The sequence below is a fragment of the Bombina bombina genome, chromosome 2 (assembly GCF_027579735.1).
Source record: "Bombina bombina isolate aBomBom1 chromosome 2, aBomBom1.pri, whole genome shotgun sequence".
Taxonomy (NCBI): domain Eukaryota; kingdom Metazoa; phylum Chordata; class Amphibia; order Anura; family Bombinatoridae; genus Bombina; species Bombina bombina.
The window spans coordinates 1,089,479,129-1,089,494,897 of NC_069500.1; the positions used below are offsets into that span (position 1 = coordinate 1,089,479,129).

Genomic DNA, 15,769 nt, shown 5'->3' on the forward strand with positions numbered 1-15,769 from the left:
TATATTTGTTGTGAATATATATATATATGTTATATGGAACTTAAGTTGTTAATTAAATGACATTATTTTAAAGATATATCCTTAGCCTTTCTCACTAGGCGCTCCTTGGATTTTAAACTATATACTTGCATCTATTTAGGGTTAGCTAAGTACCCAAACTCCTAGGAGCTAAAAGGACTAACTTTGGTTGTAGCGCTGTGAAATACATAGTTAATATGGTTTTAAATAAAAGTTTATCCGCTAGTTCTTTGAAAGGTCAGATTTTTGCTCTTCCTTCCCTGCCACTAGGAGAAGGCAAAGATCCCCAAAACCCAAAAGCTCTATATAACCCCTTCCACCTCTAAGGCAGTTAGCTTTAGCTAACCATGACAAACAACATGACTGTTGTTTGTCATGATTTTGCTCAGGCTTTGTTTCGCATTAAGCCTGTTATTAAACCAATTTCTCCACCTTGGAACTTGAAATTGGTGTTGAAGGTCTTACAGGCTCCTCCATTTAAGCCTATACATAAGGTGGACATTAAGTTTCTTTGGTTGTAGCGCTGTGAAATACATAGTTAATATGGTTTTAAATAAAGGTTTATCCGCTAGTTCTTTGAAAGGTCAGATTTTTGCTCTTCCTTCCCTGCCACTAGGAGAAGGCAAAGATCCCCAAAACCCAAAAGCTCTATATAACCCCTTCCACCTCTAAGGCAGTTAGCTTTAGCTAACCATGACAAACAACATGACTGTTGTTTGTCATGATTTTGCTCAGGCTTTGTTTCGCATTAAGCCATTTATTAAACCAATTTCTCCACCTTGGAACTTGAAATTGGTGTTGAAGGTCTTACAGGCTCCTCCATTTAAGCCTATACATAAGGTGGACATTAAGTTTCTTTGGTTGTAGCGCTGTGAAATACATAGTTAATATGGTTTTAAATAAAGGTTTATCCGCTAGTTCTTTGAAAGGTCAGATTTTTGCTCTTCCTTCCCTGCCACTAGGAGAAGGCAAAGATCCCCAAAACCCAAAAGGTGGACATTAAGTTTCTTTCCTGGAAGGTCGTGTTTCTTCTGGCTATTTCTTCTGCTAGAAGAGTTTCTGAACGTTATGCTCTTTCATATGATTCTCCTTATTTGATTTTTCATCAGGATAAGGCAGTTGTATTAACCAAATTACATTTTTTTCCTAGGGTTATGTCCTTGAATAATTTACCTAGAGAAATTGTTGTCCCTTCTTTGTGTCCTACTCCTAAAAATTCTTCAGAGTCTTCTTAACATTTGGATGTGGTTAGGGCCTTGAGGGATTCAGTTTATATTACTCAGGATTTCAGGCAAACTTCTAGTTTGTTTGTTTACTTTTTTGTTTCTAAACAAGGTCAGAAAGCTTCTGCTGTATATTTTGCTTCTTTTTTAAAGCTTTTGAATCGTGAAGCTTACTTGAAGGCGGGTCAGACCCCTAATGATAGAATTACTGCTCATTTTAATTGATCACTCGCTACTTCTTGGGCTTTCAAGAATGAAGCTTCTGTTAACCAAATTTGCAAGGCAGCTACTTGGCTTCTTTGCATACTCTGACGAAATGCTACCATTTTGATGTTTGCACTTCTTCCAAGGCAGCTTTTAGTAGAATTGTCCACCAGGTTGTTGTTTCTGTGTAACTTTGTCTGGTTGATTGTTTTTTTTTTTGTTTCAAAAGTTTATTGAGATTCAAATTTTTACATAGAAATAAACATACAAAATAAAATCAATTACAGTCTTGAATCATTTTGCGTCTTACTTTTGAGGGGGTGTGGATAGGGGGGGTGGGAAGGGGGAGGGAAGTTCAGGTAATGTTACAATAATTATCAATGTTGAGAGGAGGAGTCATTGTACAATAAAGTGTACCGTCCAGGCCTGCATGTGTTTCTAGCTTTGCTTTCTGAGGTTTTTTTTTTTTTTTTTTTTTTTCTTTTTTTTTCCTTTTCATTCAGAAGAGGAGTGCATGTAGGTTTCCCACACAAGGAGCATCTGGGCGTATAAGTCTAAAGTTTTATTTTTCATGTAAAAGTATTCTTCCATAGATATAGTGCGATGGCACTCTGCAAGCCAGTGTGCCAGGGAGGGGGTCTTATCTGATTTCCAGTTTCTTGCAATCAGAATTTTAAAACTATTGCTCAGGATATGAAATAGTTTTTTTAACGGAGTAGAAAGTTTTCTCGGGGTCTTGTTAAAGAGCCATAAGCAAGGGTCTAAGGGAGTGGGTATTCCTAGTATTTTACTAGATTCCTGCGCTACCTCGTTCCAAATAGGTATTAATTTACTGCATTGCCACCATATGTGGGACATGTGGCACTCTTCAGATCCACATCTCCAGCATTGAGCTGATTTAAGTTTATATATTTTTTTACATCGTTCTGGTGTTAGGTACCATCTTTGAAGTATTTTTAAATTAAGCTCAACGAATTTGCAGGAGATTGAGGTTTTTTTAATATTTGTGAAAATTTGCAAGGCATCTGTGTAAGTAATTTCTATTCCCAATTCTGTGTTCCATCTGTCTATGTAATATGGTAGAGCTCCGTGCGGTTGTTGTGATAGGAGGGAGTGTGTAAGAGATAGAGCGTGTCTGGTTGGGGTGCTTTTATGGCAAATAGATTCGAAGGGTGTCATTGTCCTAATCATGTTATTGGATTGTGGGTGTGAAGTGATATATGATTGACACTGTCTATAGAAGAACCAGTCTCCAAGGACGGAGAGGACCTCAGAGACTAGCTCCTCCACGGTAGGGGAGTGTTGTTCATTTCCCAAGTGGTGGATCTGTAGGGATCTGATGGAGCTACCCGCAAGTCTAGCTGCCATTGAGAGGCCAGGTTGGAATTCGTTATTGTGTGTTAACGGTGTTAAAGGTGAGAGTTTTGTCGATATATTGGGGTACTCAGTCAAAACTCTGTCCCAGACTCTGAAGGTTTCTGATATAATTTGTGTGGTGGTTTTTAAGAATCTATCTCTGTCCCTTGGCGACCAGCAGAGTTGGCCCAGGTGTTGGTTGTGTGTCATGTCATGTTCAAGTTGTACCCATGATTTATCGTTTAGGTTCGAGCACCAATCTATAATTCGTTGTAAAAATGTAGCTTGTCTGTATCTATGGAGATCTGGGACTCCGAGGCCTCCCATTTGTATGGGAAGGAGCATTATCTTTTTGCTAATTCTCGCTCTATTGTTGAGCCAAATGAAGTTTAAGATGTTTGATTGCAGGGTGTTGAGGTAGTTTGTAGGAAGGGGGATGGGTAGAGTTTGAAAAAGGTAGAGGAGTCTTGGAAGGACGTTCATTTTAATTACGTTGATCCTCCCTAACCATGAAATATGCTTCCTTTTCCAGGAGGAGAGATCTGTGATAATTCCTTTAAGGAGTGGTTTGTAATTTAAAGTAAAAAGGTGATCTGGGGATGGCGTGAGTTGGATACCTAGGTATTTTAGTGAGCTTGTTTGCCAGCGGAATGGGCATATGTGTTTGATTAAGTCTATTTCCGTCGTTGGGACATTAATGTTCATAATTTCTGATTTCGTTTTATTAATTAGAAAGTTAGATACAATGCTAAATTCGTCTAACTGATGTATGATGTGTGGTATAGTGGTTAGAGGGTTAGTGATGCAGAACAGCACATCATCGGCATATAACATAATCTTGTGATGTGAGTTGTGTATTTGTAGACCTGTTATTAGGGGGTGGTTTCGTATTTTATGTGCTAGTATTTCTATTACGCAGGCGAATAGCAGCGGGGAGAGGGGGCAGCCCTGTCATGTACCGTTTGTGATATGAAATGGGGCCGAAAGGGAACCATTTACGCGGACCCTGGCTGTTGGGGTAGAGTACATGGCGAACACCCAATTAATAAAGTCTTGACCCACACCCATTTTTCGTAATACCGCTCTCAGAAACTGCCAACCAACGCGGTCGAACGCCTTCTCCGCGTCGGTCGACAGAACTAAGAGCGGGATTTTTTTGTGTGTAGCGTATTCTATAAGTTGTGTAACCCGGACAGTATTGTCTTTTGCTTCCCTGGTTGGTACGAAGCCGACCTGATCTTTTTCAATTAGTTGCGGTAGTACTGTGTTTAGTCTTACTGCGAGAATTTTAGCGTATATTTTTAAGTCTGTATTTAGGAGTGAGATTGGCCTGAAGTTTTCTACATAATCAGGGCTTTTTCCAGGTTTTGGTATAATGGAGATGAAAGCTTCCAGTGTCCTAGTGGGGAAAGGGTTCTCCGGTGTTATCGAGTTAAAGAGAGATAGAAGGTGCGGGGAAAGGAGATCTATGTATTTTTTTATAGTAATAGTTAGTGTAGCCATCAGGGCCTGGGGCTTTGTCCGTGGGGAGGTCTTTTATGGTTCTTTTAATTTCAAGTAGGGTAAAGGGGTTTTGTAGAAAAGTTTGTTGTTCTTCTGTCAGTTCTGGAAGTTTAACGTCTGATAAGTATTTGTCAATAAAGGATGCGTTGGGTTCTGAATTATGTGTATGTGAGTCTGTGGGTTTCGTAGTAAGGTTGTATAGTTTTTCATAGTAGGAACGGAAGGCTTCAGCGATGTTTGAAGTGTCATAATGTGTTTTGTTGTGGGACTTTATTGAGAGAATGTAGTCGCGTTGGGTTTTGCGTTTTAATTTGCGGGCAAACAGTCTACTGCATTTGTTGTCTCCTTCGTAATGTGTCTGCTTGAGTTTGAAGGCAAATGCTTTGCATTCTTTATCTAGAAGGTTGGTCACTGTCTGTTTTGTCTCTTGTAATGTTTTAGCTAATTGTGGGTTGTCAGGTGTTCTTTTAAGTTGTGATTCTAGATCATTTGCTTTATTCAAGGAGTCATGTAGCAGTTGTCTCTGTTGTTTTTTGTAATGGGAGTGCATGCTCATTAATTCACCTCGTATAGTTCCCTTATGCGCCTCCCAGATGTTCTGGAATGAGGGTATAGAGTTAATATTAAAATCGAAGAATTCTTTTATTGCTTTTTGAATTTTATCATTGTATAGTGGATGATCTAATAATTCCTCATTGATTTTCCATATGTAAGTAGAAGGGGAAGCTGAGGGCCATTGTATTGTGCATGAGACTATAGAGTGGTCTGACCAGGTCGCTGGGATTATGGATGATTGTGTAGTTAATGAGAGAGTAGTTACATCAGTTAGTATGTAATCTATGCGAGAGAAACGTGAATGTGGATGAGAAAAGAACGTAAAATCATCTGTCTCAGGGTGATGTATTCTCCAAACATCATGTAGTGCCAAATCCCTTAAGCGTTGCTTTATTACCGTCAGTGCTCTATGTGGTGTTGATGAAGTGTGATTCGAGTTATCTCGGTACGGGTCTAGGGATACATTAAGGTCTCCTCCCATTATTAACATACCCTTGGCCACTTCTAAGAGTTTCCCAGTGAGGGAGGTTATGAATTTGTCTTGTCCAGTGTTTGGAGCATAGGCGCTTACTAAGGTGGTAATAGTGTTAAATAGTTTCCCCACTAGTATTATATATCTACCTTCTATGTCTTTATGTGAATCGAGTAACTGAAAAGGTATACCCTTCTTTATTAAAATTCCAACTCCATTAGTCTTGGTACTGTTTGAGGAGTAATATGAGGGGCCAAATTTATAGAAGAAAGTTTTAGGTTCTTGTCCCTTTATGAAATGGGATTCTTGTAGGAATATCAAGTCCCCTCTCTTATGTTTGATATCTCGCATAACGATGTTTCTTTTGTGTGGGTTATTTAGGCCCTTAGCATTAATCGTTAGAAAAGATAATTGTCTTTTATTAGTTTTATTTTTACTCATGGTGATTTATCCTTGGTGGTACTACGCTGTGTCGGGTATGTGGAAACAGTGTTAGGCTATTTCTCAGGCCTGGACGGTATAAGAACCAACATGGAAATGTGAAATAAAAAGAGCGTATACATTGTACATTTATAAGAGTGAACAATATGAACATTACAGTATGTTTCATTATGCTTAAATGGTCATCAATGGGGGTAGGATAGTTAACTAGGGGGGGGGGGAATGGCCAGAAGCCAGAGGGAGGATTGAAGTTCCTTTCATTTCAATCTGAGGTTTACAGCAGCAAGAATGTAAATATTAAATATAAGAATAACAATGTGATTATCTATGCTAATGGTCAACAACCAAAACCTTGTTAAATTAGAAAGGCCCTTATAGGGTTATGGTGGAGAGAACAGATCAACAGGAAATAACATTTTGCTTAACTTAACTATCAAGTAGCTAAACAGTTAGTGTACTATCTTCTGACTAGTAATGGTGACAAGTTTTATATTTCAAGGTCTTACCCAGGATGAACAGTTCAAATAAGACAATTGTCTTGGTCAGTCTCTTAGTGATACAGGAGAAATGTTCATATTTTCTTTTCGTTTCTTAAGGGACTGAACTTTGTTCCAAGTTGTTTTCTGCAAGCTTGAGAATGGAGTATGTGCAGCTGAGGGTTGGGGGCCTTCGGCTGAGGAGGGTGGGCCAGGTAGTTTCAAGGGGATTCCCAGTCCTTTAGAGAGTTTGTCCAGGTCTTGTGAACCTTTGTAAATGATGGTAGTTCCTTCATGGGGTACGATTAAGCTGAAGGGGAATCCCCAGCGATATTTGATGTTTCTGTCCTGGAGTATAGAAGTGATGAAACGGGTTTCCTTTCTCTTTTGTATAGTGCTGGGGCTCAGGTCCGGATAAATCTGTAGCTCATGGTCCAAATATGTGATTGTGTGGGAGGATCTAGCTTTCTGCCATATGGTTTCTCTGTCGTTAAATCTGAGGAATTTGAGGATAATGTCCCTAGGGGGAGCATTAGGTGATGGTGGGGGACGGAGAGATCTATGGGCTCTTTCTATTTCTATCGGTGGGGCCTGTTGGTTTCCCAGTATTTGACGAAAAAGTCCTTGTAAGTATTCCAGCAGGTCTGTTGGCTTTATTATCTCGGGTATGCCTCTGATGCGGAGGTTACTCCTCCGTCCCCTATTCTCTAAGTCCTCTATCTTTTCTTGTAGGGCTTCTAACTTGCTTTCATGTGTGCTGGTTTGATTGTATAATGAGCAGACAGCTTCAGTAGTTATGTCTTGCGTTTCCTCAACTGTTACTATCCTCTCTCCCATCTCTGTTATATCTTTGCGCAGCGTGGATAGTTCTCTTGTTATGAGAGATTTGAGAGATTCAAAATCTTCTTTGGATGGTAGTTTTGCTATGTCCTGTTTAAGTTGTATCATGTAGTCAGGAGATGATATTGGGTCATTCTGGAAGGTGCCGTCTGTGGAGTTTGATTCTTGTGTATCTGATGTATTGGATTGGAAAAAGGAGCTTACCAGCGTGTTGGACTGCAACTGTCCTTTAGGGTTTTTGTCCCCTTTGCCTTTGTTCTTGGATGTCATGGTTGCTGCAGGTGAGTAATTTAGAAAACTCAGTGTGAGAACTTGTGATGCAGCAATCTGCAGAAGTCTGCTTAGGCCTGATGGCGTATGTTGTGGTTTATGCACAATGTGCAGTGCTATGCGTTAATTTCTGATTCGTGTTGTCCTTTTATATTTTATGAGGCAGTTTTAGTGTATGTTCTCTTGTTGATCCGTTGATAACTGTTTTGTTCATCTCCTTAGAGGATTTCCCAATATTGTGCTGATCATTTTATTGTTATTTTTGTGATCCGTGTTTACGGCATATTATGCATTAAGTGGAGTTATTTGTACCGTGTTCTCTCTGGTGTGAGACTTGTGTGGAGCCTTTTATGAACAGACTGGTGTGAGCTCTTACCCCATCGGGTCTCTGGTCATCGTGTATCGTGAGGGATCCTTTACCGTCGCAGTTGCGAATGTGTAAAGATGGCGACGGAGCGCTCCGTTGCTCCTGCTTTCTGTGAAATTGCATGTGGGTCCGGTCCCTCCCGGTTTCGAGCTTGCTCACATGTGGGACTTTGGTTGTTTAACCACTGTTTGCAGCTGGTTGAAAGAGCTAGACACTGTTTTAAGGGTGACAGGTCTTGCTGCTGTGCCGGAGCGATGTGACTATGCGGCCATTTGCCTGCTTGGCCAAGCTCCGCCTCCCCTGGTTGATTGTTTTTAACTGCATAAACAAATGAAAACAATATTTATACTTTCTTTTTAGGGTTGTGGATTTAGTTTCCTTATGGAATCTTTTTATTACTCGTGGACTCTCTGCAACTTTGGTATTGGTTCCCTGGAGTAATGGATCGTGGACTCTTACCACCTTTATAAAAGAAAACATAGTTTATGCTTACCTGATAAATTAATTTATTTCATGGTGGAGTCCACAAGACCCTACCCTGTTTTTTTGGTCATTGTTTTTATGTTGTGACACATCTTCTCTTTTTTTCCGGCTTCTATATTTTTGTCTCTTTATTTCTTTTCCTACCTTTTTTGCTTGGCTAAATGTCAGACTAACTACCATAGAGGTGGGATGGTTTATAGAGCTCTTGTGGTTTGGGGATATTTGCCTCCTACTAGTGGCAGGGAAAGTAATTACCAGGAGTAATGGATCGTGGACTCTTACCACCATGAAAGAAAGAAATTTATAAGGTAAGCATAAATTATGTTTTTACTCTCTAATAATTCTAGAACTATTGTCGATACATATGTGAATTATTTCTAAGCCCTATCATTTTACTAATGTTGCATACTTATCCTTTTCTGTTATTTATACAGTGGCTACAATAAAAACATTTGAATATATATATTTTTTATACTTCATTGACTGTGAAAACAAACTTCAGTGTTTTGACTGTTGCCTTCCTTTAAACTCTGTGCAAACTGGGAAGTAAATAAATTGATGAATTCCTCCCACCGTCTATAAAATGCAAGCTGTTCTTGCCTGCTCATCTGTTCTTCCTTGTTTTATTATCTTACACCAGGTTGCTGTAGAATGGCTGTTTGTTTTTATAAAATGTATTCAAATGTGTTAACTTATATGTATGCACGCTTATTGAAATGACTTTTAAACGATAAGCTATTGTTTTTTGGTCCATAAGTATTTTTTTGTGGGTTATATGCCAATATAATGCATTTTTGCTATTCATTTTTCAAACTGTCATATTAAAGAACATAAATGTAACATTTTATGGAATGACAGTCATAACACTATTAAAGGGATGTGGAAAATATCTGATTTTTAACATGAATTAGACATATTAAATATATAACAATGGGGTTTGGTTAAGCACACCTAACAAAAACATTTAGGGCTCCATGTACTAAGCCGTCAATTCATCCGTCATTGTAGACGCGGATAAACTCGCCGTTACTCGCCGCGGGCGAAATGGTGTCCGCTGTCGCTATGTACTAATATTCCCCCAATAAATAGACAAGTCTAGCCCGCCGCGAGCAGTTGCGGATTGTTGATAAATTTGACGCCTCGCTCGCCGCGACTAAGCTGATGGTACTTAACTTTTAGTTGAATTGTCTGGCCAATTATTAACACGTGACATGCAAGGTGTCACGAACATCATAGTAGTCGCGGGGAATAGAATTTTGCTCCTATAAAAGTTCAACTTATCTAAACAACTTTATTATTGTTCAAAATTTTTTGAAGAGTGATAACAGAGCGTTATTTTTGTAATATTTATTTACAATTTGGATATGGCTTCATCTGGATCTGATAATATATAAATATTAATATAAAAATAATTATAAAGATTGACAACTAACAATACAAATTTAAATAGATTACTCTTTAATTACAGTCGACAAATTGGGCGCAATTTATGTACATGGAAATGAGAGACAAATTAGACGCCAGTTATGCTGTAAGTACAATGCTGATATTACTGCCTTTTATATATGTCTAGACTGGCGTCTAGATTGACTTTCCTATTGTTTTGTACCTTGCCCGCCACCTAAAAGGTGGCGAGGCAAAAATAGCGAGGTGGGAGCGGAAATTGTAGCGAGCGGACAAATAGATTTTTTAGTACATTCGTTTTTTTGGCGAGTTGGTGGTCAAATGTGTCTAATTACAGTGAAAAATGGAGCAGTAGCGAGGTTTGGCGGATAAGTACGCTCGCAATTTTAAAGATGCGAGTTTTAACACAATTGACGGCTTTGTACATATCAGTTTGCGAGTTTTGACGCGAGATTTGTTGCGGGTAGCTCGCTGACTGCTTAGTACATGGAGCCCTTAATATATTAGCACACATATTATGGGAGTGCTGCCAAAATGACCGAAGTAAATACAAGACAAACAAAATTGGCGCACATCCAAACAAATGAGACCACATATTATAAATTCATCAAAAACTTTTTCCTTTTAAATAAAATTGGGATCTTAGTCACACAATATGGCCATATTCTGCTCAGCCAGTCACCACTTAAAGGGACATAATACTCGTATGCTAAATCACTGGTGCAGTATAACTGTAAGAAGCTGACAGGAAAATATCACCTAAGCATCTCTATGTAAAAAAGGAAGATATTTTACCTCACAATCTCCTCACCTCAGCAGAGTAAGTTCTGTGTAAAAAGTTATACTCAGCTGCAGCCCAGCTCCAGGTAAAAAATAAATAAATGAAGAAATGAACAGCAGCCAATCAGCCTCAACAGAAAAGCAACGTCCCAAGCACCCAGCAGCTGTATTTCAGCAAACGTTGAAAAAAAGGACAAGACTCAGGCTTTCTTTGTTGGTGCTCGTATATTTCAATCAAAGATATGGCATAAGTACAGGTAACAGACAGGCAACAGCTTGTGGGTCAGTCAGCCGGGGGTCGCGTAACTAACACGGGAAACCTCACCCGGCCCGGACACGGAAAGGATTGACAGATCAATAGCTCTTTCTCGATTCTGTGGGTGGTGGTGCATGGCCGTTCTTAGTTGGTGGAGTGATTTGTCTGGTTAATTCCGATAACGAACAAGACTCCTCCGTGCTAACTAGTTACGCGACCCCCGGCTGACTGACCCACAAGCTGTTGCCTGTCTGTTACCTGTACTTATGCCATATCTTTGATTGAAATATATGAGCACCAACAAAGAAAGCCTGAGTCTTGTCCTTTTTTCAACGTTTGCTGAACTACAGCTGCCGGGTGCTTGGGACATTGCTTTTCTATTTGTTTACTAAGCGGTGGTGGATCGCTTTACTCTTAGCACCGGCACAGCTGTTTACTTCGAGGCACGTCATTGTGACGTCAAAGAGGGGGTGTGCCGCCTACGTGAAGCACGCAACACAGTAATCGGCCACACACAGTGAGAGTCTGAGCGCTCCCTTGATGCTAAATCAGCATCAACAGTGCTGAGGTCATGAACTCTCTTACTGTGATCTCATGAAATTTCACTTAACTCTCGTGAGATTTCATAGTAAACTTCCTTACATTGAATTGGGAAATAAGATGAGTGTGCATGAAAGCTCGCTCCTTCTGCTGTCCCGGGACAGACATACTGATTTGCTGCTTAGAAGTCCTTTACAATGGCATGTGGCTACTGAGAAACTTTTGAGGTAAAATATCTTTCTTTTTTACATAGAAATGTTCAGGTGATATTTTCTAGTCAACTTTTTACAGCTATACTGCATCACTTTCAAGTGTTTAAACATTTGGGAATTATGGCCATTTAAGTACCACGTAAGTGGTGACTGGCTGAGCAGAATATTGCCATATTGTGTGACTAAGATCCCAATTTAAAAGTAAAAAGTTTTTTGCAGACAATTTTTTGCTGCATTTATAATATGTGGTCTCATTTGTTTGGATGTGCGCCAATACTGTTGTTTGTCTTATATTAAATATATACTTTGTATGAAAGAAAGGTTAGGTAACTTATACATTTTTATTTTTCATTTTTTTACTGCTAACAGGAAATGCTTGTTTAAACTATAGCTCATCCTAAAGTGTATGTTAATTGGCTGCTGAAGGCAACCAACATAACTTTATTTGTGCACAGGGCCACATATATATATATATAAAATTATATTCCTATTCATAATACAATAAACTTTCCCTCATTTATACATCCAGAAAATGTATTAGAACACTATACTGTATAATAAAATATGTTGTGTCTTTTATTTATTATTATTATTATTTATTTATAAAGTGCCAACAGATTCTGCAGCACTGCCCATGGTTACGGGGAAAAAATACAATAAAAGACAACATTTTACAGACAAATACAGGGGGAATTGTGGGTCCTGTTCCTGTGGGAACTTACAATCTAGATGGGTAGGAGGATAGGAAACAGGAGGTGGGGACTGCAAAGGTGAGAATGATATTAGTGAGGAGATAGATGAGGGCAGTGAAATTAATTTGTTACTGAGTCGGGTGATAAGCTTCCTTGAACAAAAAGGTCTTTAGGGAGCGTTTAAAGGAGGACATGTTAGGGGAAAGTCTGACAGCTTGAGGAAGTGTGTTCCAGAGGGTTGGTGCCGCACAAGAGAAGTCCTGTAGTCTAGCATAAGAGGAGGTGATGGTAGAGGATGCAAGGAGCAGGTCATTGTTGGAGTTTAGGGGGCGGGCTGGAGTATATTTGTTGATGAGTGATGACAGGTAGGGTGGGGCAGCATTGGTAAGGGCTTTGTAGGTCAGGGTGAGAATTTCGAATTTAATTCTGCTGGGATTCACATAGAGGTGCATTAGCCTGGCAGAGGCATTTAGGATGGATTGAAGGGTAGGTTATTACAGTAGTCAAGTCAGGAAATTACCAGGAAATTACCAGGGAGTGGATTAGCTGTTTAGTAGTTTTAGCGCTCAGAAACGTATGAATTTTTAAGATATTGCGTAAGTGGTTGCTTCAGGATGAAGAGAGCAATTGAATGTGAGGAATGAAGGACAAATTTGAGTCAAGTGTGACTCCAAGGCAGCAGACTTGGGGTGATGGGGAGAAAGTGGTGCCGCCAACAGTGAATTAAAATTAGAAACTGGATTAGAGTTAGAGGGGGATTAGAAGTTGTTCGGTCTTGGACAGGTTTATTTTTAGGTGGTAAGAGGTCATCCAGGAGGGAATGCCAGATAAGCAATAGCTGATGTGAGAAAGGCAGAAGGAGAAAATGCAGGGGCGGATAGGTAGATCTGTATCATCAGCATAGAGGGGATAGTTGAAGCCATAGCTGTTGATAAATTTACCCAGTGAAGAAGTGTAAACAGAGAAGAGTAGATGACCCAGGACAGAGCCTTGAGGTACTCCAACAGACAGGCGCAATAGAGAGGAGCAGTCACCAGCAAAGGAGAAGGATCTGTTAGAGAGATAAGAGTGAATCCAGTAGAGGGCAGTTGTCACAGAGCCCAAGAGAGAAGAGAGTCAGTAGGAGGAGGGGATGGTCAACAGTGTCAAAGGCAGCGGAGAGGTCAAGTAAGATGAGTATAGAGTAGTAGCCATTGTTTTTTTAGCAGAAATGAGATCGTTAGTAACCTTGGTGAGGGTAGTCTCAGTTGAGTGTTGCGGACGGAAGCTCGATTGCAGGGTGTCAAACAATGAGTTGGAGGATAGGAATTGGGTTAGGTGATCGAAAACTAGTTTTTCAAGGATTTTTGAAGCTAGCGGGGCGGTAGTTTGCAGGAGAGTTAGGGTATATATATATATATATATATATATATATATATGTGTATATATATATATACCCTAAACCAGCACCCACAAAATGCATACGTTCAAACAAACCAACTGGGAACCTCCAAGGGTGACACAGTAACTGACTTCCCGCAGTTTTGCTTTTAAATATTACTGAGTATCTGCTTGTGAGTGCCAGGTTTTTCTGTGTGTTGTGTTTATAATGTTTGTAATGCTTCCCTGTGGGCCTCTCACAAAGGCTATTTTGGGGTTAACTGCCTGGGTTGCTGGGAACTGTGCAGCTCTCTGTCAGTGTTCAGGGCTGTGGAGTTAACCGTGGCTTAGGATGTGTACCCAGTCCAGTCTGTGAGTGCGGTCCATTCCTCTGTTTTGTATTTACATAGGGGAGATTACAAAAGCCTGTGTCACCATATGAGGTGTGTGTGTGTGTGTGTGTGTGTATATATGTGTGTGTGTGTGTATATATGTGTGTGTGTGTGTGTATATATGTGCAACCAGAAAATGCAGTATTAAAAAAAGAAAATTAATCAGAAAAAAACAACTTCTATAGGCTAAAGTGGCAAGTATTTAGTGTGACCTCCCCTTACATTTGAGCAATAGCAGGAACTTGGCTCTCGTGTGTATATATATATATATTGCTAATCTGTCATTGGTTTAAATGTTTCATTAGTTACTCCTTGTATTTAAATCAGAGACCTTTAGATATAACAAATTACTTTTGCTCTTGGTACCAGCCATAACTGGGTATTTCTGTGTATGCTAAAAAGTACAAATATTGCACCACATTTGTTTATTGGTGCATCTTTAACAAGATTTACTTTAACTTTGTGTTGTCCTTGTGTTTTAGAAGCCTGCCAGAACCACTGATGACATACGAGCTGCATGAACAATTCATCAGTCCTGCCAGTAAATATTCACATGCTTTATTTATTTATTTATTTATTTATTTATTGTATGTTTGTTCATTATCAGAAAGCCCTTGGAAGCAACTGATTAAATCCATGTATTGTGTGGTTGGCAGACCACAAAAAAATATACCTATATAATGAATGTTTTATGGCTAGTATGCAATTAATCTAGAGCATAAAAATAAGGTCAAGAGACGTTTGTGTTATTTAATATAAGGTCACACATTATAGGAAGTTTTTTCTAATTTAATATATCTAGCAGAGAAGAAAATAATCACAAAGTTGAGGATCCTATAAAAAGACAGGGATTACAGCACTCTTTTATATACTTATATTTATTATATTCATAACCAGAATATACGTTAAGGAATTGCAGATGCAACATAAAAATACCCATTCATACGCATAACTAAAAGACAGTTTGATCAGACAAAAAGGCAAATAAAGTTGCTTCATTTAGTAGCATAGTCCACCATAATATCGGGTATGTGTGCACACATTATAAGAATGATTCACAAAAAGCATGAGTTTATAGTAGCCAACGCTGGAACACTGTCAGTAGAAAAGCCTGCTTGAGGAAAGTCCAGCAGTGTTTTATTAGAAGCAAAGTTATGTTAATATTGCCCCATGCTTGTCACAGTCTATGGGGCCAATTTATTAACGTGCAAGCGGAAATGATACGATGTAGTGTATCATGTCGGCCGCACATCGATTAATGCCGACAGCATAAGCTGTCAACATTTTATCATTACACAATCAGTTTTTGTGAACTGCTTGTGCAATACCGCCCCCTGCAGATTTGCTGCCAATCGGCCTGAAGGCTCGCGCGGAAACCGGGGAAACAAGCTCCATTCAGAGCTTGATAATTCGGTCCCTATATGGGAATCTCCAGCACTATATTATTAGAAGCAAAACTCCTGATTGTGTTTGCAGAGTTGTGTTAGCATTGCTCCATGCTTGACACAGAGGATTGTAATCACAGTCGTTTGTTAACAAGAAATTGCTTGCATGTATTAGTGTAATAGTAGGTATTTTAAGCAGTTCAAAAACGAGTAGGGAAGCTCAAAAACCGGACTAGGAGTGTTACCTTTGCAACTCGGCTGTTTAGACTTCTGTCTCCAAAGCCCTCACAAACATGGTAAAGTTCGTCCTACCTTGTTTCAAGCCGTCACTCTTTCCAGCCGCCTCCCACACAAGTTAAATTTGAGCCATGGCACTTTGCCGCTTTCTAGGTCTTTCTGTATACTGAAGCACTTCTAACAAAAGACAAGCAATTGTTACCTCTGGGCTGGTTGTTTCAATTCTTGAGTGACGGCTTCTGGTTATTCAATTGGATCCAAAAGTGCCAACGCACATTTCACCCATAATCCTTTGCAACAAGGA

At 39.5% G+C, this 15,769-nt stretch overlaps 1 protein-coding gene across 3 annotated transcripts in view; it reads left to right on the top strand.

Moving 5' to 3' along the window:
* Positions 1–15,769, top strand: part of ARHGAP10 (Rho GTPase activating protein 10) — a 784,460-nt gene that overhangs the window by 432,941 nt on the left and 335,750 nt on the right. For all 3 annotated transcript variants that reach the window (XM_053703724.1, XM_053703722.1, XM_053703725.1), the window contains exon 16: positions 14,326–14,384. In XM_053703724.1, coding sequence (XP_053559699.1) covers positions 14,326–14,384 — 59 coding nt within the window. The remainder of the gene's footprint in view (positions 1–14,325; positions 14,385–15,769) is intronic.